Source organism: Nelumbo lutea, chromosome 1 (assembly GCF_056320005.1).
Source record: "Nelumbo lutea isolate HS-2025 chromosome 1, American lotus-T2T, whole genome shotgun sequence".
Taxonomy (NCBI): Eukaryota; Viridiplantae; Streptophyta; class Magnoliopsida; order Proteales; family Nelumbonaceae; genus Nelumbo; species Nelumbo lutea.
Window position 1 is genome coordinate 219,045,895 of NC_142684.1, and position 23,009 is coordinate 219,068,903.

The 23,009-nt window shown below is 38.5% G+C and overlaps 1 protein-coding gene and 1 pseudogene across 7 annotated transcripts; one reads left to right on the top strand and one right to left on the bottom strand.

Annotated features, from left to right (window-relative positions):
* The first annotated feature begins 794 nt into the window (after positions 1-794).
* On the top strand, positions 795-22,295 carry LOC148881096 (uncharacterized). Of its 7 annotated transcripts, none has more exons than XM_088963358.1 (17): positions 795-1,135; positions 1,290-1,511; positions 1,599-1,649; positions 1,760-1,996; positions 2,485-2,583; positions 2,680-2,735; positions 2,937-3,048; positions 5,076-5,255; positions 5,455-5,724; positions 13,188-13,409; positions 13,496-13,699; positions 13,784-13,909; positions 14,095-14,406; positions 14,516-14,614; positions 14,689-15,209; positions 15,337-15,366; positions 21,874-22,295. In XM_088963358.1, the coding sequence occupies exons 2-17, from the start codon at positions 1,386-1,388 to the stop codon at positions 21,878-21,880; spliced, it is 2,652 nt and encodes an 883-aa protein (XP_088819484.1). In that variant the 5' UTR covers positions 795-1,135; positions 1,290-1,385; the 3' UTR covers positions 21,881-22,295. The 7 variants fall into 7 exon arrangements, with proteins under 7 accessions (XP_088819484.1, XP_088819485.1, XP_088819488.1 ...); XM_088963359.1 differs by having other exon boundaries at positions 795-1,101; XM_088963362.1 differs by having other exon boundaries at positions 795-1,101; positions 1,766-1,996.
* Positions 18,039-18,366, bottom strand: LOC148881097 (large ribosomal subunit protein uL29 pseudogene; annotated as a pseudogene).
* Positions 22,296-23,009: the final 714 nt, after the last annotated feature.

Below are 23,009 nucleotides of genomic sequence, written 5' to 3' on the forward strand. Positions count from 1 at the left end.
TTTGATCTTTTTAATTAATTTCATCCAAGGAGTGAAGGACCAATTACTGCACGTACCTCTTGATAGTGGTCAGTAGTTCAAATGTCTCATAGTCTGGTTCAAATTGAAGGTTGATAGCGCATTGGACTTGGGTGGGAGGGAGACGGAGACCACATGGCATGACGGGCCCTGCATGCCTGAAATATGCAAAACCCCGTCTTACAAGTTCAAACTTCTCTGATTAAGAAAATGCTTTGAGTAGTTGGATTCTGAATGTTTTGCACTTTAATGCAATCCATAGGAAGGATTCAAATGCGGATTGTGTGAGTCTCAAAGATCACCTTGGAGTTCTCGCAGGATTGCTAGAAGTGGAGATATGCCGGTTGCTGGAGTTCATTCATACTGAGTGCTTGGAGCAGATAACGTCGAAGACACAGAAACATGATCCTCCTTGCCCACTTTGTGCAAGATTAGAGTTGAATGTACCCGAGCAGCGGTTGGTTTCCAGGCTGAGTGTTTGTCGCCGGCGGTAATGGTTGTTAAGTTGCCATCGGGTGGATGGGGGGAGAGAGAGAGAGGGAGAAGAGAACTTGCGACTCGAGCGAGAGGAGAGGAGCGGACTAGACTATTTGCAACTTGCAACGTAACGGCGTAAAGCTCCCTCGCATGCTTCAAATGTTTACACGAATTGAAAGACGCACGCGTGGCGCGTCCTTGTGCGCGAACGGTGCATTGACTGAAGCTGCCTGGACTGAAGCCGAACTCTATCAGTGCATTCAAGTGGGGTTCAAAGTCCCACAGCACATCCCGCCGTGTATTGTGGGGGGCTGATTTGAACTCAAATTGTGGAACGGGACGGGAGCCTCGTCCCACGTCCGATTGATTTCCCTCTCGCTCCCGATGGGCGAAAGGCGATAGCCGATAAACCATTTTTTTTTGTTTGTTCTCTCCCTCTAATTAAGACCAATCTTATAATTGAATTCTTATTTTTGAAAGCAAGGCGACGCGACGCATTCTCTCTCTCATTCCCATCTATTTCTCCCCCTTGTCAGCGTATTTTTGTACTTCCCTTCAAATGCCCTTGCAATCATAAGAAATCTCCCCAAACTGAGTGAAAGAAAAGTAGGCATCTCTCTCCTTGGGCAGTCAAAATTAGGTTATTCGCCTTCGTATTCTCAAGTCTCAGTCCTTTCTCTATTTCGTTTTATTTTCACGCTCAATCTCATTGAAGTAGCTTTACCAGTAAATGCTCTGGTTCTAGGGTTTCTGCAAAACTTGTATAAAAGAACAGTAGGGTTTTCAATTCGCAGGAAGCGCATCGCGTTACCAATTATCTCCAACCTCAACTTAAAACTCGTCGAGGAAAACAGAAATAGATAGAGAGAGATAGAGGAGTTTCTGATTTGATGGAGGCTGCGGCCGGAGTTGCCGCAGGGCGTGGCAGTTCGCTATCAATGCCTTCTTCTCAGTCTGCCAGGAAGGAATGGCGGGCCGTTTCCGATAATCATTCTGTTCGGAATGCCGCAAATGAGGTTAATATTCCTTTCGTTCTACCTCTCCATTTTCCTGCTTTCTGTTTTCGTTCTTTTGTTGTTAAGTTGGACGTGATTATTGGACAGGAGTTGGAGCGGTCGAAGATGGGGCAATCCGATGAGAGAACAATATATGAGGTAAGGTTCATGTTCTAAGTACTAGGTTGCAATTTGTGATTCCTTTTTCTCTGTGTCTATGTGTCCGTGTATGCACGTTTAGGACTGAGCGCAATCATGTGTTATGCAAGGTGCAGCAGGGAACAGGGCCACTTGATGTTGACTTCTGTTCGATTACCGTGGATGGAAGCTTGGACAATGACATATTGCAGAAACGTCTTCATGGTGTTTCCAGACAGAGGGAACAACTGCAACAGATGGAAATCGAGCTTAGAGCTCAGCTAATAGCTAGATCCGAGATAATGGAGGTGCAGACTAGCTTTGATGCTCAGATCAAAGAACATACTAATGTTGCCGCCAAACTAAAGGTATTAGTTGTTAACTTGTTATAGATCCATTTATTTGCCGTCTACATGTGGAGATATTTATAAACCATTTCCCCGAAAGTTGGACTCAATTGGATAACTTGTTGCTTCTTACTTCTTAGCATTCTACATCACTCATCGAGGGAAAATCGACTACATTTTTTATGCTGTTCTCCTTTCTTATTTTAAGTGCTGTAGGTTCACGAACGATTTTTCTTGCTTTTATGCTACTTCCATGGACCTCTAAAATCATCTAAATGCAAGTCCGGTGCTGTTTATAATGGCTATTATTATCGTTGTTTCTGCCACTATTGTGACTTCATGAGTGAAGTTGTTCAAATTTTGTAAACGACTTGCAAAATGATATTGAGGGATTCTTATGCTTCTGTCACCAACTCAAATCTTGCCTTCATATACTATCTTATTTTCCTGCGAGAGAGAATATTATCATTCATTCCTCCCGTCTAATGTGACTTATTTTGATTGTGTAGGATCAACTACAAGAAAGGGAACAAACCATACATGAATTGCAAATGAAGTTGGAAGAGAAGGATAGAGAGTTACAGGCAATTAAAATTGACAATGAAGTGGTTTGTTGAGCATCTGCTTATTTACTCCCTTGATTAACTTCCCGTCTGCTTCGAAGATTGATTTCTTATTTCCTGTCATGTTCTTATTTTTTATAGGCCTGGGCTAAGGAGGACCTTCTTAGAGAGCAAAACAAGGAGTTGGCAACCTTCCGGTATGAACTTGTGACTTTATGATGGCATAATTTCATTTCTACATTCACCAAAACCCACAGAAGCATGTCTTCAGCAGTTGCATAGCTCCCTGCCCCATCCCAAATGTTAAGGTCATGTTACGAAGTAAAATTATTTTCAAGATGATTTTCTTATTTAGCGTACATTTTGATATGAAGTGGGATCATTATATTTGTTTGCAGGAGAGAGCGTGATAACTCTGAAGCTGAAAGAGTTCAACATCTCAAACAGATACATGACCTCAAAGAGCATATTGAACAAAAAGAGAGGCAGTTCCTTGAATTGGAGGAACAGGTTTTTTTACTTAGCTTTTTTGGATGCACTTCTGTTTTTTTTTTTATCAGTTATTGGATGCACTTCTGTTATGCTCTTTGGAATTCAATTTAACACATTACATCAAGTGAGCTGTGCTTAGTGTTCCTTGCCATCCTTCATTGGTTAAAAAATTAGGGATGCAAACTGATCAAATTGAATTGGGATAGGGGTATAGCAGGATTTGTTTTGGTAAGAAATGCATGGTGTCTGGATCGATTAGAATCCGGTGGATATACATATTTTCTATTCAAATTCAATTAGATTTGACAACGGAGATTCAATGCTTAACTGCAACTAGACAGACTAGATACATATTCAGTTCTTTTTAACATTTCAAGTCAATACTCAACAACTGCACCCAATGAAGTCACACAGAAGAAAACTCTGTTTTGCAGAAACCTAAAACAGAAAAATAATGCTTTTGAAACAAAAATACAGTAACAGCATCCAATTAATTCACTCAGAAGAGAACTCTGTCTGCAGAAATCTAAAAGACTATAACAGAAAAATAGTTTCACTGGTGCAAGAGATATGAGAGGGGGGGTGGGTGGGTGGGAGGGAGAGGAGAGTGGAACCTGGCAACTTGCAGCCTGTGCTACATCCGGTGCCGGCGGTTCTATGCCTCCATCGTCATTTCTAAGAATTAATGAAAGCGAAGGGGAAAGATAATCAAAAGAAGTCTGATTAATTAACAGATCAAATTTATTTGATCTGATTCAATTTGTTTAGTATAATAAATGGATTCAAATCTGGCAAGTATCAGATTGAATTCGAATTTGAATCAGATCAAATCCAATTCATTTGCATCCATAAAAAATGCAATGGATGTGTCACTTAAGTTTAAGATACCTTTGTATGGCATTGTTTGGTTGGCTTTGTCAGGGATGAAGGCATAGTTCTCAAGGTGATGCCTAGGCAACAAGGAGCACTTGGAGGCTCACCTCGCCGAATCGCCAAAAAGTTTTGTAAATTGTGTTATAAAACGCCTTTACATTCTTAATTTTTTGAGATTATAATTGTAAAATAGACATTATTAACCTGAAATATTCATTTTTTGTGTTTATATACTAATTTCTTTTTATTATTTTTTATTTGTTAGGGTTTAATCAACACAAACATTGCTAAATGCTGTTTTGAACCCTCAAAGACTTCAAAACCTGAACCAATAAGTAAGGAGCAACTTAAAATTTTGTCTAATCAACACATTTTCTTCTTCCACATCTTCTTCTTCTTCTTCTTCTTCTTCTTCTTCTTCGATCTCTTCTTTTTTTCTTTTCCTATAACAAAAATAGGGGTTCAACTGCTATATTTTTTGAATTTTCTTTTATTTCTTCTTGTAAATATGTTGATTTTCTATACTTTAGCATGAAGTTTATACTTTTCTCATGAATATTATGGATAATTATTAAGGAAATAATTGATCAAAAAAATTATTAAGGAAATATGGTTATGGAACCTAGGGAACTACCCTACGATATATGTTGTTTACTTGAAAAATCCATCGCCTAGGTGACTAGGTGACTAGGCGCCCCCTGTCACCTAGCCTCACCTTGGCGCCTAGAAAACAATGGATGCAGGGAATAGGTTCTCCCTTTAGTGCACCAGGGTATGAAAGTTATTTTCTCTTGAATGCATATATAGATGGATAGGCTTAAGATATCAGTTATATTTACATGTCCTGGCAAACTAGGGGCATCTTTCCCAATGAGAGCTATTTCTCGGAAAATTTCTTTTTCTTTAAAAAAGACTGCACATTGAAGCATTTTAACTACATTTTGGAATTCAACTTTTATCAGTCTTTTTATCTGAATATGTGATTGTCTTTTCATAAGAAAACTTTTTGTAATCAAGCATCAGCCTGAATTCAGGTTCTAAAAATGTTTTACATCTCATTTTATGTTTAGTACTTTTATAATTTCTTAAACTTTATTCTTTTATCAGATTGTTTGTTTCTTAACTGAAGAGGTACACTGTCTTTAACTGTTTAACATTGACCCATTTTACAGCATAGGGTTGCACAGGAAACTATACTATACAAGGATGAGCAAATCAGGGAGGCAAATGCTTGGATTGCACGTGTTCAGGAAATGGATGCCTTGCAATCAACAACCAATCATTCATTACAAGCTGAGTTACGAGAACGTACAGAACAATTTAATCAGTTTTGGCTTGGTTGTCAAAGACAGGTTGCTTTTATGTTCATCTTTGAACTCGTTAAAGCATTTTCTCCCCCAGTTTGTGTAATATATGCATGCCCTTAGGTTTTGTATTTTCATGGGGATGAAATTGTGTCATTTACTTGTTCTTTTACACTTATGTCCTATTCTGGTTAAATGTTGGTTTATACTAAAAGTGGCTGACTTTTTTTTATGTTATGTTTGCTAGTTTGCAGAAATGGAGAGGCTTCATTTGCATACCATGCAACAGCTTCAGTTAGAGTTGGCTGAAGCAAGAGAAAAGAGTGGAGTATATAAAGATGAGTCACACATTAGTCATGCAAATTCAAAGGATGTATCTCAATTTGGACAGAAGAAGGGGGGGAACCAGCTCAATGTAATTGAAGGTGGCACTGCAAATGGCAACTGTAGTGGCCTGCCAAATGGAAATGTAGAAAACTTTCCTCCTTTTGTTACATCTGGAAATGCATCAACCAAGGTAGATTCAAGTCAATACACTGTTGAAGATTACTCTCTGATTTGTTTTTGACATTCTTATTGTCTCTCCTGAATTGTATACATCAGTTGGCATGTGCAAATCTCTAGGATATTGATACTTATCCTTTTTTACAAGTAACAGGTGATGCGCATATTGCAATACTTGTGAAATCCGGAAGCTTATAAAATGATTTTTAATATTTATGGATGAACTATCAAATCTAATCTTAATATTTATGTAAAAATTTATTTTTATTTTTTAATAATTTATAAAATAAAATATTTATCTTAGTAATTAAAATTTTATGGATATGCATATGAGACATTTTAGAAATTCTAATGGATCTGAATTATTTTTAAATTAAGATTATATATTTCCATAAATTATTAATTAATACTTTAATTTATAATAACACCAATATATTTACTATTTACAATAAATAAAAATCATTTACAAAATCAACTTGCTTTTATTAGTGAATTTTAAGAAGGTAAATAGTCATTAGCTAGCATAGTAAGAGGTTAAGATTAACTTGACTTGTTTATCAGTTAATATACAAAAGTAAAGATCATAAGTAGAAAATAATTTATTTATTAATTAAAATATAATAGTTGCATTATCATTTGTGTAGTGGATCTTACACATTCTCATAGTCTAATATATTTTTATAATTATTAACTAATAATTTAATATGACCTGTCATATTGATTGTAATGTATTTCTTCATATAAACTACTATAATATGCAGTTTCCTCTAACCTCTATGTATCCAAACATATCCATATCTTTCCACCATATTCATGCTGTTAGAGTTGGCCGAACAAGGGTAGATTAGTCAATTCACCTTGGTTAAGTTATGAGCTTATGTGGCACTCTTATTAGAGGTTCTTTGTCCCATACTTAAGTAGGGGCAGTTTAGTCCTTATACATTTAATTAGAAGCCTAATCACTATTAAGAGGTCGACTGATAGGGTTTAGCTATCAGGTTCGAACTGTTCTTTCATCTTCTTCTTCTCCTTCTCTTTCTTCTTCTCCTTACTGGTTTGGACTACTGTAGCAACATTAGAAACATGGTATCAGAGCGTGACAACTTCAGTTCGTGACAACTTCAGTTCGTGCTTCAGTTCTCTCCTTTTCTTCTTTGGGCTGTCAATGGAGAAAAGTGGTTCGTCCCAGGCCTGAAACATCACAGCTCTTCTTTTTTCTCGTGCACAGAACCTCCTTTCCTAAGAAAACAACTTCAGCAGTGAATGGTTGGCTGAAGCTCTCAAACGAAGGTTGGTTATCTCTCCTCTGTGTGCTGTTGGTATTTCTGGGTTGAAAATCTTCAAGAACTTGAGAGGACTGATCAAAACCTAGAGAACTAGGTTGGTTGTTGCCCTAGTTCTTGGAAAAATTCCAAGAATAGGCTGTGTTTACAATGACCAAAGGGTGTAAGGGCTGCTACTATAGGTGGCCGAATGGTGCAATGTGTAATGCAATGGTACTAGTTGAGTTTTTGTTGGTCTTGTGGTGCCCTCTTAAAAGCGTTAAAGCAGGTTTGTATTGTGTGTGACAGCTATGGCTGTGTGGTGGTGCTTGTGAGGCACAAACTCTGTTGAGTAGTTGTAAGAGAGCTTGCATGTGGTTAGTAAGTGCTGAATTAATGTCGGTGTAGTCTGTGTTTTTTTGTGAAATCAGTAGTGATGTGGATAAGAACAAAGGCGTGTGTATCTATCATTGTGTTTAGGGACTGTTGTAGGTTCTAGAACATCAAACTCTTGATAGCAGCACTTAGTTGGTGATTGGGAATTCAGATTAGAGGTAGCATTGAAAGAGTATCATGGCAACAATGGGAGATGGCTGTAGTGATCAGAAACCTAGTGTGGTAGTTTCCTCTGACTATCTAGGTGTACAGATGACCTCAATTAAACTGAATGGTGAGAACTATGTTCTATGGGCCAAGTCGGTGGAAGTTTTTCTCATAGCAAAGAGAAAAGTGAAACATGTGAAAGAAGATAAACCACCAGCTGACTCTCCAGGGTTTGATGATTGGGAACAGGAAGCTGCTCAAATCATAACATGGCTATGGAACAGTATGGACCCCAAAATAAGTGCCAACTTCATGTTCTTAGATACAGCTAAGGACATATGGGAACATGCCAAGAAGCTGTATTCTGGGCAAGATAATACTACAAGGGTATATCAACTCTATCAGGAGTATTTTGGTCTGCAACAAGGAAATAAAACCCTAGAAGAGTACTATGCCAGTATGAAGAACCTAAAAAATGAATTCAATGTATATCATCCTCTTACTCCAGATGTTAAAGTTCAGCAACAACAGAGGGAACAACTAGATGTCACAAGGTTCTTAGTGGGGTTGAAATCAGAGTATGAACCAGTTAGGGCCCAAATATTGGGGGGCTCTACCCTTCCTAGACTTGAGGAAGTGTTTGTTCGGCTTCGCAGAATTTCTTTGGGACAGACAAAGAATCTCACACAATCTGATAGATCAGCTTTTGTGACAGCCAGAGGAGGTGGACATGGTACGAAAGGGGGAGGACATGCCTCTCGAGGAGGTCGTGGTGGTTCCATATTTGGCCGTGGTAAAGTAAAAGGCAGCTCTACAAGGAAGTGTACCCACTGTGGCAGGAAAGGACATTTCGTAAATTTCTGTTATGATCTTCATGGCCGCCTTCCCTCTAAATGGGCCAATCATGCTGTTGCTAGTGGGGTTGATGTCAGTGATAATCAACAGGTAGACCTAACTCCTTCCACATCTACATATGTTTCCGGAAGGGATATGGTGAGTGTACCGCGTGATGAGTATAAGCGGTTCCTTCAGTCCACTTTACACTACTGCTACTCTTGCCCACTCAGGTATAGCTTGCCTGTCATCTAAAACCTCTCCTTGGATTATTGACTCTGGAGCCTCTGATCACATGACCGGGACTCCAGGTGTGTTTTCTTCTCTCTTTGAAACTTCCACATCTCAAACTGTTACCCTTGCCAATGGTTCCTCCTTTCCCATCTGTGGTGTTGGCAATGTTGACATGGCTTCTCTTTCTTTATCATCTGTTCTATATGTCCCTAAGTTTCCATTCAATCTTATGTCTGTTAGTAAATTAACCAAGATTCTTAATTGTTCTGTTACTTTTTTCCCTTCCTCTTGTGTTTTTCAGGATCTTAGGACGGGGAAGGAGATTGGTGGGGGGCATGAAGCTGGTGGATTGTATTGTCTTGACGGTGGTGGATCGTCAATTGCATTTCAAACTTCACTCACTCCTCTACAGTGGCATTGTCGACTGGGACATCCTTCTCTCAAGGCACTCAAGATACCAGTTCCGTCTTTGAGTCATTTGTCAGTGTTACAGTGTGAGTCGTGTCAGTTTGGGAAACATTGTCGTGTTTCCTTCAGTCCTAGAGTTGAAAGTCGTATGTTAGTCATTTTGCTCGGTGTTTCCTTCAGTCCTAGAGTTGAAAGTCGTATGTTGAGTCATTTTGCTTTGGTTCATTTAGATGTTTGGGGCCCGATCAAAATAGAGTCTTATAATGGTTACAAGTATTTTGTCACTTTTATTAATGATTGTTCAAGAATGACATGGATTTATTTATGAAAAAAATGAATGAATTATTTTCCATTTTTCAAAAATTCTATGCTGAAATACGTACACAATTTGGTGTTCCAATCAAAGTTCTTCGTTCAGATAATGGTCGTGAATATTTTCTAACTTCCTTTCAACAGTATTTAGAACAGCATGGCATCATTCATCAAACTTCTTGTGCATCCACTCCTCAACAAAATGGGGTGGCTGAACGGAAGAACCGTCATCTCTTTGAAACAACTCGATCTATTCTTCATCATATGAGTGTTCCTAAACGGTTTTGAATTGATGTTGTACTTACTGCGTGTTTCCTCATTAATCGGATGCCCTCCTTTATTCTTCATGGTCGGTCTCCCTTCGCTATCTTGTTCCCCACCTTGTCTCCTTTTCCATTAACACCTCGTATTTTTGGCTGTGTGTGCTTTGTTCACAATCTGAGTCCTGGAATAGACAAGTTGGATGCATGCTCCATTAAGTATGTCTTTCTTGGCTACTCTCGGACTCAAAAAGGGTACAAGTGTTACAATCCCATTACTCGAAAGTGCTATGTCTATCCTGATGTTACTTTTTTTGAGTTTGTTCCCTTCTTCTCAGGAATTGAAGCATCTTCGTCTCCACCTTTACTTCCTCTTCCTCTTCTAGTCAGTGATCCCGTTTCGGGTGTTCCTGTTGGAGTTGACTCGTTACCTCATCCAGTGCAGATCCCTACTGAACGACCACCAATTCGGCAAGTGTATACATGTCGAACGACACTGGCCCCTCCTCTAGCTTCTACCTTGTCTGCGGATCCTGTCGTTGCTTTTGTTGCTGAACCCCCAGGATTTGACCTACCCATTGCCTTACGGAAAGGTAAACATAGTGCTACTCTCCATCCCATTTTCAATTTTGTTTTAGTATCTCGCCTTTCCGCCTCACATTGCCAGTTTGTTTTACTATTGGCATCTATTTCCATACCTAACAATGTCCAAGAGGCTCTTAGTTCACCTGGGTGGAGGCAGGCAATGGAGGAGGAACTCTTTGCTCTTCAGCATACTCACACGTGGGAGCTCACTACTCTTCCTCCTGGTAAGCATGTTGTGGGTTGTAAATGGGTGTATACTGTTAAATATTTGTCAGATGGTAAGTGTGGAGCGTCTGAAGGCCAGACTTGTTGCTAAAGGGTATTCACAGTTGTATGGAGTGGACTATATGGAGACCTCTCCAGTGGCTAAGATTAGCTCTGTCTGTGTGTTAATTTCCCTGACAGTTATGTATGATTGGCCCTTATTTCAATTTGACATAAAAATGCCTTCCTTCATGGTGACCTTATAGAGGAGGTATATATGGAGCAACCACTTGGGTTTGTTGCTCAGGGGGAGGCTGGTAAGGTGTGCAGACTGAAAAAGGCAATTTATGGGTTGAAACAATCGCCTCGTGCTTGGTTCGGGAAGTTTAGTGAAGTGGTGAAGAATTTTGGAATGAAACAATGCCAGGTTGATCACTCAGTGTTCAACTATGACTCAGAAGCTGGAAAGATTTTATTAGTGGTCTATGTGGATGATATTGTCATAACTGGCAATGACAAATTGGGGATCGACAAACTCAAGGTCTTTCTGCCAAATCATTTTCAAACAAAAGACCTTGGGACATTGAAGTATTTCATGGGTATAGAAGTTGCTAGATCAAGACAAGGTGTAAACCTGTGCCAAAGAAAATATGTTCTCGATCTATTGGACGAAACAGGACTGTTTGGTGCAAAACCGGTTGAGACTCCTATGGAACCAAATGTTAAGTTGAGCAGTGATACAGGGGAAATATTTGATGATCCTGGAAGGTATAGACGACTAGTGGGGAAGCTGAACTATTTGACTACCACGAGACCAGACATCTCCTTTGCAGTCAATGTGATGAGTCAATTATGTAGAACCCTTGTATATCTCATTGGAATGCAGTTCTTAGAATTGTAAGATATTTGAAGGGAGCTCTGTGTCTGATAGAAGATCTACTACAGGTTACTGCACATTTCTTGGAGGAAATCTTGTGACGCAGAAGAGTAAAAAGCAGACGGGTGTGGCTAGAATCTGTGCTGAAGCCGAGTACAGAGCCATGGCACACACTATATGTGAATTAGTGTGGTTGAGGAATCTCCTACAAGAAATCGGGTTCCACATGGATAAACCTATGAAGTTGTACTATGACAATCAAGCCGTGTTCCATATCTCATCCAACCCTGTTTTTCATGAGAGAACAAAGCACATAGAGATTGATTGCCACTTTGTGAGGAGAAGGTTCTTACTGGAGAGATAAGCACAAAACATGTAAACTCAGGTGATCAGTGGGCAGATTTGTTTACAAAAGCCTTAAGCTCAGGGAGAGTGAATTATATATGTAACAAGCTGGGATTATATGACATATATTCTCCAGCTTGAGGGGGAGTGTTAGAGTTAGCCGAACAAGGGTAGATTAGTCAACTCACCTTGGTTAAATTATGAGCTTATGTGGCAGTCTTATTAGAGGTTCTCTGTCCCATACTTAAGTAGGGGCAGTTTAGTCCTTGTACATTTAATTAGAAGCCTAATCACTATTAAGAGGTCGACTGATAGGGTTTAGTTATTAGGTTTGACAGTTCTTTCATCTTCTTCTTCTTCTCCTTACTGGTTCGGACTACTGTAGCAACTGTAGAAACACATGCGTATCCTGATATGTATCCATATCCAAGCTTCCTGATGCAATAGACAATACCGATACTTTGAACCTTGCTCCAAGCGTACAAGATTTTTCCCTTTGAATGATGAAATACAGTCATTGATCAACTTGGAATCCTAACATTTTAGTAGCTTTTCCAAATTTTTTTGAGTTGTAGTTGTTTAGATGGTTTACTAAATCATATACATTGGTTTCTTAGTTTTCTTGCAAGTTGCAACAAGTGAAGTTGGTGGCACACCTTGCTCTTGCTATGCAAAGTTTTAAAAACCGACCCGGAAACGGAACCACTTTGGCCTCCGGTTTCTGGGTCAGAAGTTCAACCATCTGGGTTGAATGGGTCACTGACCCATGATGTCATAACTATGATTATAAATATAAATATATTTAATATATATTAAAAAGTAGAAAATAAAATAGAATATACATTACATCTGCCTCTGGTTGTTGGCTTCAATGGAGGTTTCTGCCGCTGATCAATACTTGATGGCCTGTGCAAGAAAACCCCAGTGTTGCAAAAAAAAAAAATGAGATACTAAAATGCAGAATTTGAGAATGAATCGGAAAAAAAAAACAGAAATCAAATGATTACCTGCTATTGCCACTGCAATCCCTTCCATTGTGGTCACTGGTAGCTGCTGCAAATTGTGGTCATCGGTGGTTGTTTCGAAAAGTTAAATTCAGGTGGTTGCCGCCGTTAGAACTTAAGAAGACAAAAAATGAGATTCCACCTCTGGTTGTTGGCATTGTTGCAGAGGTTTGGCCGCCATTTAAACTTAAAACAGATTCTACCTCTATTCAATGGTTTTTGACTAAGTACTGGTTCAGGGTAAGAACAGAACCGGTAGAGTGACTGGTTTCCGGTTCAAACGGTCTGACCGTTTGGGTCAACGGTGGTTTGAAAACATTGTTGCTATGTGTAACCTTTTATTTTGAGTTAGCTGTCACTCAACCATTATCATCCATGTTCTTGTTATCAATATAAAGAAAATGGATCCATGTTTTTTTTTCCTATTATTGGCTGTTGTTTCTTGTTTTATATAAATTATGTTTGATGTTATGGGATTTAAGATTGATGGATGCTATTGTATTCAGTGACATGGTTGATGCTCTTTAACATCTAAGAACTTTTTGTTCAGAGGTTTTATTTTTTTATTTGTATGTTTTGATTAATGTTGTAATTTTGTGTTTTTTTAGACTGATCATGCCCCTGGAGTTCCAGTTGTTCAATCATCCATGATTGGCATGGGTGCTTACTTTCCACCTGGACAAGTGACTGCTCTTCATCCTTTTGTTATGCATCAACAAGGTGTACCACACTCCATGTCAGCAGTCAGTTCACATGTTCCTCAGTCTCAAGTGGGCCATTTTCAGCCAATCACTGCAATTTCATCCCAGCAGCATTGGCAAAATCAGCAGGTGATAATACGCGCAGACCCAGAAGGAATGCTATATGCAATGTTGACAGTTTTCTAATTACTAGTTTTTTCCCTCTCTTTCTTTAGACTGTATCAGAGGGTTCACAAGTATCAAATCAAAATCAACATCAACCTTCCGAAACCGATCAGAACCTTTTGAGGTCTGATGGACATTATGACTATGAGCTTTCTACAGACGGGCAGGTTCTTCCTCCAGATTATCTGGATGCTCACATCAGCCAAAATCGGGAGCCTGGTTCTTTAGTTAATACACCCACTGAAGAAGAGCAGGTGATGCAATTACTGCATTCTTTACATATTATGAATTCCTATTCTTAGTGAATGACATGACCCATGAATCCTTTTGTTTATCAGGTTGTTGAGTCAAATGATAGAGGGTATTTGGTTTCCCGACAACCACATCAGAACCTTCAAGATGGCTCATCTCAAATTCATGACTCATTGAGATTGAATCATCATGAAGAAAAAAGTCAGGTCAAGGTTTGTAATTTTCTGGTGCAGAATACCTGAATTATGTTTTGTTTCACTCCCATGTACAACCACCCACCACCCTGAAAAAAACAGAAATGAGAAAAAGGTTTGATTGTTTTTATAGGGTTGGTTCAAAGGGGGTCCATCTGAATTCTTCGAGACCCATAAATTTTAAGCTAATCTGGTCTTTGCAGGGACAAGATGAGAGCATTGTCTCATCAATTAACCATCCAAAAGAAGGGCAGAGTCTGTCAATTGAACAACCATGGAACCTTGTGAAAGCATCGGTATCTGATATACCTACCTATCCAGTTGATTCCAGTGAAGCCGTGAATTGCACTGTCAGTGGTGTTGTTGAAGGTTCCACTTCAGCTGGGCGGACTACAAATTTATTGACACCTGCAAAGGTACCAGAGCATACTCTGCTGGATGAAAGATCCCTATTGGCTTGCATTGTTCGTGCCATTCCAGCTGGTTCTGGTGGCAGAATAAGAATTAGTTCAACTGTAAGTTAATTGACTTAATTCACAAATGTTGGCACTACATTTATTTTTTGCTATGAAATCTTATTTATTTCAGAGTTTAATCAGTGACTTTTATCTTCGTTGAGCACAGCTCCCTAATAGACTGGGGAAAATGCTTGCACCTCTTCATTGGCATGATTATAAGCAAAAATATGGAAAACTTGATGACTTTGTGGCCGGTCATCCTGAAGTAAGTCTTTGTGTAGCATCCAGTACTTTTTCATGTAATCTTTATTGCATTGGAATCTGACATTGTACTTTCAGTTATTTGTGATTCAAGGGGACTCTATTCAGCTTCGTGAAGGAGCACAGGAAATTATCTCAGCAACAGCAGCAGTTGCAAAAGTTGCTGCTGCAGCATCTGCCCCTTATTCATCATTAATGCCATCTGTTGCTGTTACTCCTATGGCACAGTCTAATCGCCTTAAGAAAGCTCCTTCAATTGATACCAAATCTGTGATAAGTGTTTCAACAGAACATTCTAATGCCACTCGTACAGATGTATCTAATATATCTTCGCACTTTCCAGTTGTGGAGAATCAACATCTGAATGGTGTATCTCTTGACATTGTTCAAGATCTCTCAAATGTAACAGTATTGAGCAAACCTAGAGATGTGTCTGAATCAAATGGTTTGCAATCTGAAGTAATACATGGCAAATCTTCTGTAAATATGTCAGTTGGAAATGGATCAAATCCTGATAAAACAGTTTTGGGTGCTATTCAAAGCAAAGCGTCAAGTAATGGGAGACATGGCATGTATTTTGGAGGGAAGCAGCAGGCAAGGTATTTGGTGATTTTTCATATGATCTCAATGTTTGCAACCTGAGTCTTCAATGTCTTGGGTTTATGCTGCAATTCCTTTTAAATTTGCATATAAGGAATCTTAAGTAACTTTGTATTCCTTTGACAGGACCTCTGGAGCTGCCTCAACATCTAGAAGGTAGTATGTTCACCGCTTCTCTGCAATTTGTTTTCCATTAAATTTTTGCATGATGACCTCTAGTATTTACTATTGCAGTGTATGTTTTTGCCTTTGTTTTGGTGGATGTGTTACTATGCTGCCCAACTCCCATGTTTTTTGAATCTGCCATTTGATTCTTAATTATTGTTGATAGTCAAATGCTGCAGTTATCTTTATGGAGACTTCAGGAAATACATGCTGTTCTTTTATTTTGTAGTTTCATTGTTCATTACTTTTAAGGGTAAATTACAAAGACCCCCCTTGTACTATGGCCTATGGGGCATAGTTGTCAAGGCAACGCCTAGGCGGGTGCCTAGGCAACAAGGTGCCCTTGGAGGCTCGCCTCACCCAGTCGCCTAGCAGTTTTGCATAGTGTGTAATGAAATACTTTTGTATTGTTATTTTTTTGAGATTGTAATTATAAATTAGATATTATTAAAGAAAAGTATTCATTTATTGTGTTTATAAACTAATTTCTTTTTATTATTTTCTTATTTGTTAGGGTTTAATCAACACAAACATTGCTAACTGCTGTATTGAACCCTCAATGACTTCAAAATCTGAACCATTAAGTAAGGGAAGAACTTACATTTTTGTCTAGTCCACACATTTCTTCTTCCACATCTTCTTCTTCTTCTTCTTCCATCTTTTCTTTTCTTCTTTTCCTTCATCAAAAATAGGGATTCAGCCCCTATATTTTTTTATATTCTTCCCTTCTTTTTCTTCTCATAAATATGTTGATTTTCTAGTGAAGTTTATAATTTTCTTATGAAAATTATGGATAGATATTAAAGAAAGTTGGTTATGGAACCTAGGGAACTACCCTAGGATATGTGATTTTTACTTAAAAAAACCGCCCACCTAGGCGACAAGGTGCCCCCCTGTCACTAAGCCTCACCTTGATGCCTTGAAAACTATGCTATAGGGTCAGTGACAAAGACCCCCCTGCACTTTTTTTTTGACAGACCCCCCTGAACCTTGGCCATTAGACAAAGACCCCCTAGTTAAGTCAATGGAATGTGTTAAATTACCAAAATACCCATTTGAACTTTCTTTATTTTCTTTTTATTGCCCTTTTCTCTTAAACATACTTTCATGCGTCAAATCCACATTTTACTCTTCTTTTTATTTTTTTTTTGTTTTTTTCTTTCTTTTCTTTTCTCCCCACAGTCCCTCTCTCCTCTTGTTGGAAAATGTTTTCTTAGCTAAAGTTAGAAGATAACTTCTGTAATAGTGGTCATCCTCCTCATCGTCGGATTGGCTGTTGCTTACCATGGGTCAACCACAAGCTAACCCATGAAACTGGTCTGTGCAAAGGGTGGAAAATGATGACAAACAGGATTTATCAGAGCTGCCATTGGTTTTCCAGCAATGGAAGAATGACAGTCGTGATGAGGCTCCAACCTTTCCATCACTTCTCTTATGGGTCGTGACAAGGACACAAGGTTCCTACCAGGTAACGGTATTATTGGTCATACTTGATGTGTTGCTGGGTGAAGTAACATGACACATAGAGAGAACCCTATTGACAATCTGACCGTTTAACATAGATGGTTAAGTTCAGATTAGTGGACCCGACACCTCAATTCTGCTTACAATTCCTATTCCCATTGTCCAATTGTTTCCCTAAAAAAGAGAAACTACTCTCTGAATTTGGAACCAGTGAGATAAAAAGGAAAGAAACCACTCATCTGTACTTGCGGGTACGTATGTTCATCTAAGAAGACGAACAGAACTTGATTCCACTGCCCAGAAAATCAAAGCTCTTGAATCTATGATGGGAGATGACAATGTTAAAGCAGAGGATGAAACTGAATCACAAAGATTAGATGCAGAAGAAGAAACAGTGACAAGGGAATTTCTTCAGGTGCTTGAGGATGAAGAGGATAAGGAGTTTCAACTTGATCAATCTGATATTCCACATTTCAAATAAGGGGGAGATGAAGAAGATAGTGAGGCTGAATCCTAGGTTTTCTTGCATGGTCTTGGAAAGGGCCTGGATTATGTGGTTCAAACAAGAGAGTGGTTACTTGGCTGCCGTGAACCCTCTAGACATTGAAGTGTCAAGAAAAGAAACCCCAAAACTTGCAAGGCAGATCTCAAAACCAATGATTCTTCCCTCACAAAAATCCTTGAGTGGGTTTGAGTTCTTTCAGAGGATGGCAACCATTGGTGTTGGAGAACCAAGCTCTGAAATCTTATCTTCAATGCAAATAGATGAATTGATTGGTAAAACTGCAGAACAGGTAGCTTTTCAAGACATTGCTTCAGCAATCATCCATGGGAGGAATAAAGAGAGAATTGCAACAGGGATTTGGAATGTGAATGAGGAGCTAGTGACTGTGGATGAGATTCTTGCATTTTCAATGCAAAAGATTGAGGCTATGACAGTTGAAGCTCTAAAGATTCAGGCAAAGATGACATTTTATTATCAAACTGAAATAACTTTATAAAATGTAGCATAAAATTTTCTACCGAAGAACATAACCCCTGAGTTCCTTGTTTCAACTTCAATACTCGTCTAGCCACAAAATAGGAAGTAGGAACTCACAAGACATCCTAGACGGTTACACAAGGGCTAAAACCAAAAAGCAAACAAAAATGCAATTACCCAAACAGCACCATTGCCTACCATCGGTTCAATGTCCATATTAGACCTTGACGACATACTTCCTCATTGCAAAATACATCTCCCTCTTTTTCTCCCTCTCGGTTTTCAATAAAGCTATGAGACAGTGCCTGATTGCTCGAGTCTTCTTTGACCGGAGATCTAATGGCACATACTTCTTCTTGCTTGCTTCTCTTAATGCAGCTTTGTGCTTCTTGGAAATAACGGTAAGCACACGAGCAATGGACAACCTAAAAACCTTAACAGTAAGCCACTCGGAGCAATGCAAGCTCAGCCTTGAGCAAATTGAGCTGGTTCAGAAGCTCAGTTTTCGATTTTGTTTGGAGCTCAAGAACCTTGATCTTCGCCATTTGATGCAATTTGTAATGGTGAAGAAAGCCTCCCACACTATTCTTATGGTAGAATGTAGGCAGAGATGGCATTTTCAATCGCATTTGTGGGATTTAATTATCAAAAGGGCAGTTTGGGGATTTAATACTCTTGTAACAATGAAATGAGTTTTTTCCGCTGATAACTGACGGAATGCTAAGGGAGGGGGGTCTTTGTCTAATGGTCAAAGTTCAAAGGGGTCTTTGTCGCAAAAAAAGTATAAGGGGGTCTTTGTCACTAACCCCATTGTATAGGGAGGGTCCTTGTAATTTACCTTATAAGTAGGGCTACAAGTTGGGCTGGCCCCACCTGTGCCTAACCTGACCAGCAAGAGTTGTTGCTTGGGTTGGGCTTGAATTTTTGTGCTCGAATCTGGTCTTAGGTTTTATCCCATGTTTATATGTGCATTACTGTTTTAAAAAAGTTGTAGTAGTTCTCGTTATTGTTCATTTATGCCATGTTTTTGGTCAATAATAGCAGTTGAGGTTGAAGTTCGCTTGATAACTGTGATGTTGTTGTAGTGAGAGAGATGAGTGCGGCCAGTGGGGATAGCTGGTGGTCTAATTAGAGTAGGATCCATACCTAATAACATGCTAGGGGATATCATTCCTATCATTTGTGGACAATCGACCAATGATTTAAAAAGCACACCTAGGCGCAAAAGCGAGGTGTATTTTAGGGTAGATGCCTCGCCCAGGTTTTAGGCACAAACCTTTCAAAAGGCGTACGCCTAGTGTGCCTAGGCGTGTGCCTAGTACGCCTTGCGCCTCAGCCCAAGCATGTGCCTTTTGAAAATTTGACGCTTTTTTGCTTTTTTGTGTCTAGCGGTTGGTAATGTTGTTCATTCATTACCAGGCGTGTGCCTTTTGGTAATGTTGTTCATTCATTAATCCTAATAAAATATCTTCTTAAAAAGCAATTAAAACTATAAAACATTATTTTTTTTGTATGAGAACTAAGAATCTAAGACTTAACGTGTACTTGTTTGGGCTTGCCTTGAGGGGCGTGGCACAGAGGCAGCTTGTAGAATCAGGAATGTAATATGTTTTACTTCACGTTAGCTACTTGAAGTAATGTAATTGAGAGAAAAAGAGATTGTGGGTTTTATTTCTTTGATTTTATTTTTAAATTCTCATTTGAATATACTTTACATGTTATATTTATGTATTTTAATTTTAGATAATAGGTTTTTTTAAACATTTATTTTAAAATTTGAGTTTATATTTTTATTAATATTATGCCTAATATTTTTTTTATTTTTTATTGAAAATTTTGGCATTTTTTGATTTTTAGCTTTTTTTTTTTTTTTTTTTTTTTTTTATGCGCCTTGCTTCAAAAGGCGCATGCCTCGCCTTTGGTTCCTCATGCAGCATCTATCAAAATTTTAGCTTTAAGATGCCCTTTGGGTAGGGTGTCGACATGATGGGAGTTGTATTTCCATGAGTTGAAGAAGTTGAAATATTTGTCCATGCCTTGATTATGTCATCAATGCCTGAACTGTGCTAAGGTCTATCTCTTCTTGAGTCTTGTCTATATTTTGGACACCCTTATATTGTGTTCTTCCCATAGAGACTAAGGGATTGCTACTCTAGTGGACCTGCATACAAATCTTCCCCCTTGGGTCTTGGAAAGAAGGCTATTCTTACAAGAGCATCAATCTCTGTTGACAATGTTTGTGTGCCTATCATCAAAAAGAAATGCTGCCAAATTTTGACACAAGAACCGGAGTTGGCAACAATGCTTTAAATTATAGAGAAAGATGAAATGAGTTGAATTGTGAATGTAAATTTATTTTTATTTTTGCAAACTTGTCAAACAATTAAATATTGATATACTAAAAGCTAAATATATATGAGAAAGTGATGTTACCTTATTTTTAATTTATATCCATCATACATGTAACTAAAACAAAAGAATTTACCATTTCTACTATAAGATGTGCCTTAGATTCCTGTTTTTGTGCCCTGCTCCATGACCTGACTTGACATTTGTGTAGAAGAACCTGAAGGGGAAAATTCATTGAGGGTGGATGCAGAGGACTTGCTCCACCCAACCCATTTTCGAATATGGGTCCCAATGAGGGTTTGTGAGACAGTAGACAATGAGAGTTTTTTTTTTATTTTTTTTTTTCGGGTGCACAGTGCACTGGGCACTAGGGTTTGTGGGAGGCTGCTCAAGTTTTGTATTCCATTTCTTGATATGGTGGATTTCTTCTCCTCCCTTGGATGTAGGCTACTGGTCCACATAATCTTTGTGTGCTCTTGAGTTACTTTGTTTTCTGTTTCTCTATTTGCCAATCGTTCTAGATCTTTGGTTTGTCACAACATGCACAGGAGAAGCCTAAAATGATATAATCAACTTTGAATTGAAAGTCAAATAATTCATATACAATGGGCATATGATGGAAAATAAACTCAATGCTGGGTCACAAATAACATAAATAAAACACTTTCTAGTAAGGGGTTTAAAACAAGTCAAGTCTCCTTGACAAAACTTAGTATAAACAAAGAAAACTAATTCTTAATTGAATTCAACACATATCTTGTTATATTGAGATGACTCAAGGAAATTTGTTCTGTCCTGTTTAATGGTAGTAATTTATGAATTAGGATTACCTCCAAACAATCCATGGTTGCCCAATGTCAAACTCCCTTTGCTTGTGCTGTCTCAGTTTTTCTAGAGGTCTCTAGCTGCCAGAACGACAAATTTAACCTATCAGATTTTCATGAATATCACAGGCATCAATTGGCAGTCCCCAATATGCTCCTGTTTTTTATCATTAGCCTATAAGAGAGTATGCATTTTATATGCTGAGTAATACATGTTTTGTTGTTCAAATCTTAGAGACAGCCCAGTGTTGCTCAGTCCATTCTTATCTAGCTTAGACTTACAACCAAATTGTTTAGAAGGGTAAGTTAGCCAAACCAGCTTCTGTCTGCTAACTCCTTAAACTAGTGTGTTAGCGGTTGTGATAGAAGACTGAGGGTTCCAGTTATTTTTCTTTCTTTTAAAGGTAAGGAGTGCATTTTATTACTAAAATATCAAAATACAGTATGTAGCCAATTCTGTACCCCGAGACTGTACATCGGTCTATGATCTTCACAAAAAAAGAAAAAAGAAGCCGTCAAAAAGACTCCTTTGAGACTATTAACATTCCAAATAATCACAACGGGTATGATCTCCCATATGCATCCTCCCCTTCATGTTTAGACCAACCAGGCTACAGCATCTTAACAGATCTAGCAGATTTGCTGGTAAGGAGTGCATTTTATTACTAAAATATCAAAATTCTGTACCCTGAGACTGCACATCAGTCTTTGATCTTCAAAAAATCTTAGTCCCCAAGCACAGTACGTGTACACTGAGATGATCGCTTGTTTTAACCCATATATAACTTGTAACTTGTCAGTAGTACATTACATACCTTTAAATGTTTTTTCTACATTTGGTTCAGCATCATGATTAATTCTCCCTCCCTCTTTTGGCAGGATTTAGAGTGGTTTTCACGAAGACCATTTTTTTTTGCCAAAATGATTTACTTCGATATCCGGTACCTATATTGGCAACAGCATTGGTTGTATCTTGAATGAATGCGAGGATGCAAGAGAATGTGGAATGTGGATGGAAATCTTCCGTAAGTTAATTAATCAAGGTATATAATTCTTCCATTGGGATATGGATTTGGTTTTATAATTTTCAATTTCATTGGAAAAAATATTTTTGTTTCTTGTTGCTTTTTCTTTTTGGCCCTGTTCGCTTTTCGGCAAGTTACTTACCCGGGTAAATGCAGTTACCTGGGAAACACTTAACCAGGTAAGCATTTACCCATGTTCTTTAATTTCTCATGTAAATAAGGTAATGACCATTGTAGCCATAAAAATCCATTATTAAAATGGGCATTTTTGTCCCATCAAGTGTTCGCAACTTCCCCTAGGTGGGAAAGTTATTTACCCACTTAGGAGATGGGTATCACTTACCCAAGAAAATAAAGTTTCCTTGGTCCCCACATAAATATGAAAAAATAACATGGGATTCTTGGTCAATGGGAACTAAAATCCCATTGACCAACTTTCCCCTCTCTCAAAATCCAAAAAAAGTTATGTTCTTAGTCCTCTCTCAATTTCTTAGATTGTATGTTATATTACCAAGAGAGTGAACATACAGTCACAAAGTATGCATGTTGGTCATACATGATATAATACTTGCTTCCGAGTCTTTTAACCAATTACAGAAACTCCACTTTTCAAGTCCAAGCTGGTTGATTTGAAGATTATGACTTAGCGTTCTAGAACCCCCTTTCCCCTTGTTCTCAGTTTTCTTGTTCCCTTTTTATATGTTCTTCAAATTGAGTTTTGAATGGAAGGGAGTAGGTGGCAGATCAGGTTCTCTGCCTCCACATTCATAGAAAGTCTATTTCCACCATTTCGTCAAATCAAGGTCCAAAATATCGACAGGGTGATATGCCGGTAGGGTATATCAGCCTGTATTGCTACTGTTTTTTTGTGTTTTATTTTTTTATTTTTTTTTGAAACTGGTCCAGAGGGACCGGTTTAAGGTTGGTCTACCATCTGAACCACTTGTTGACCCGAAACATCCCTGTAGGGGTGTATCGAGAAGGCTCCGA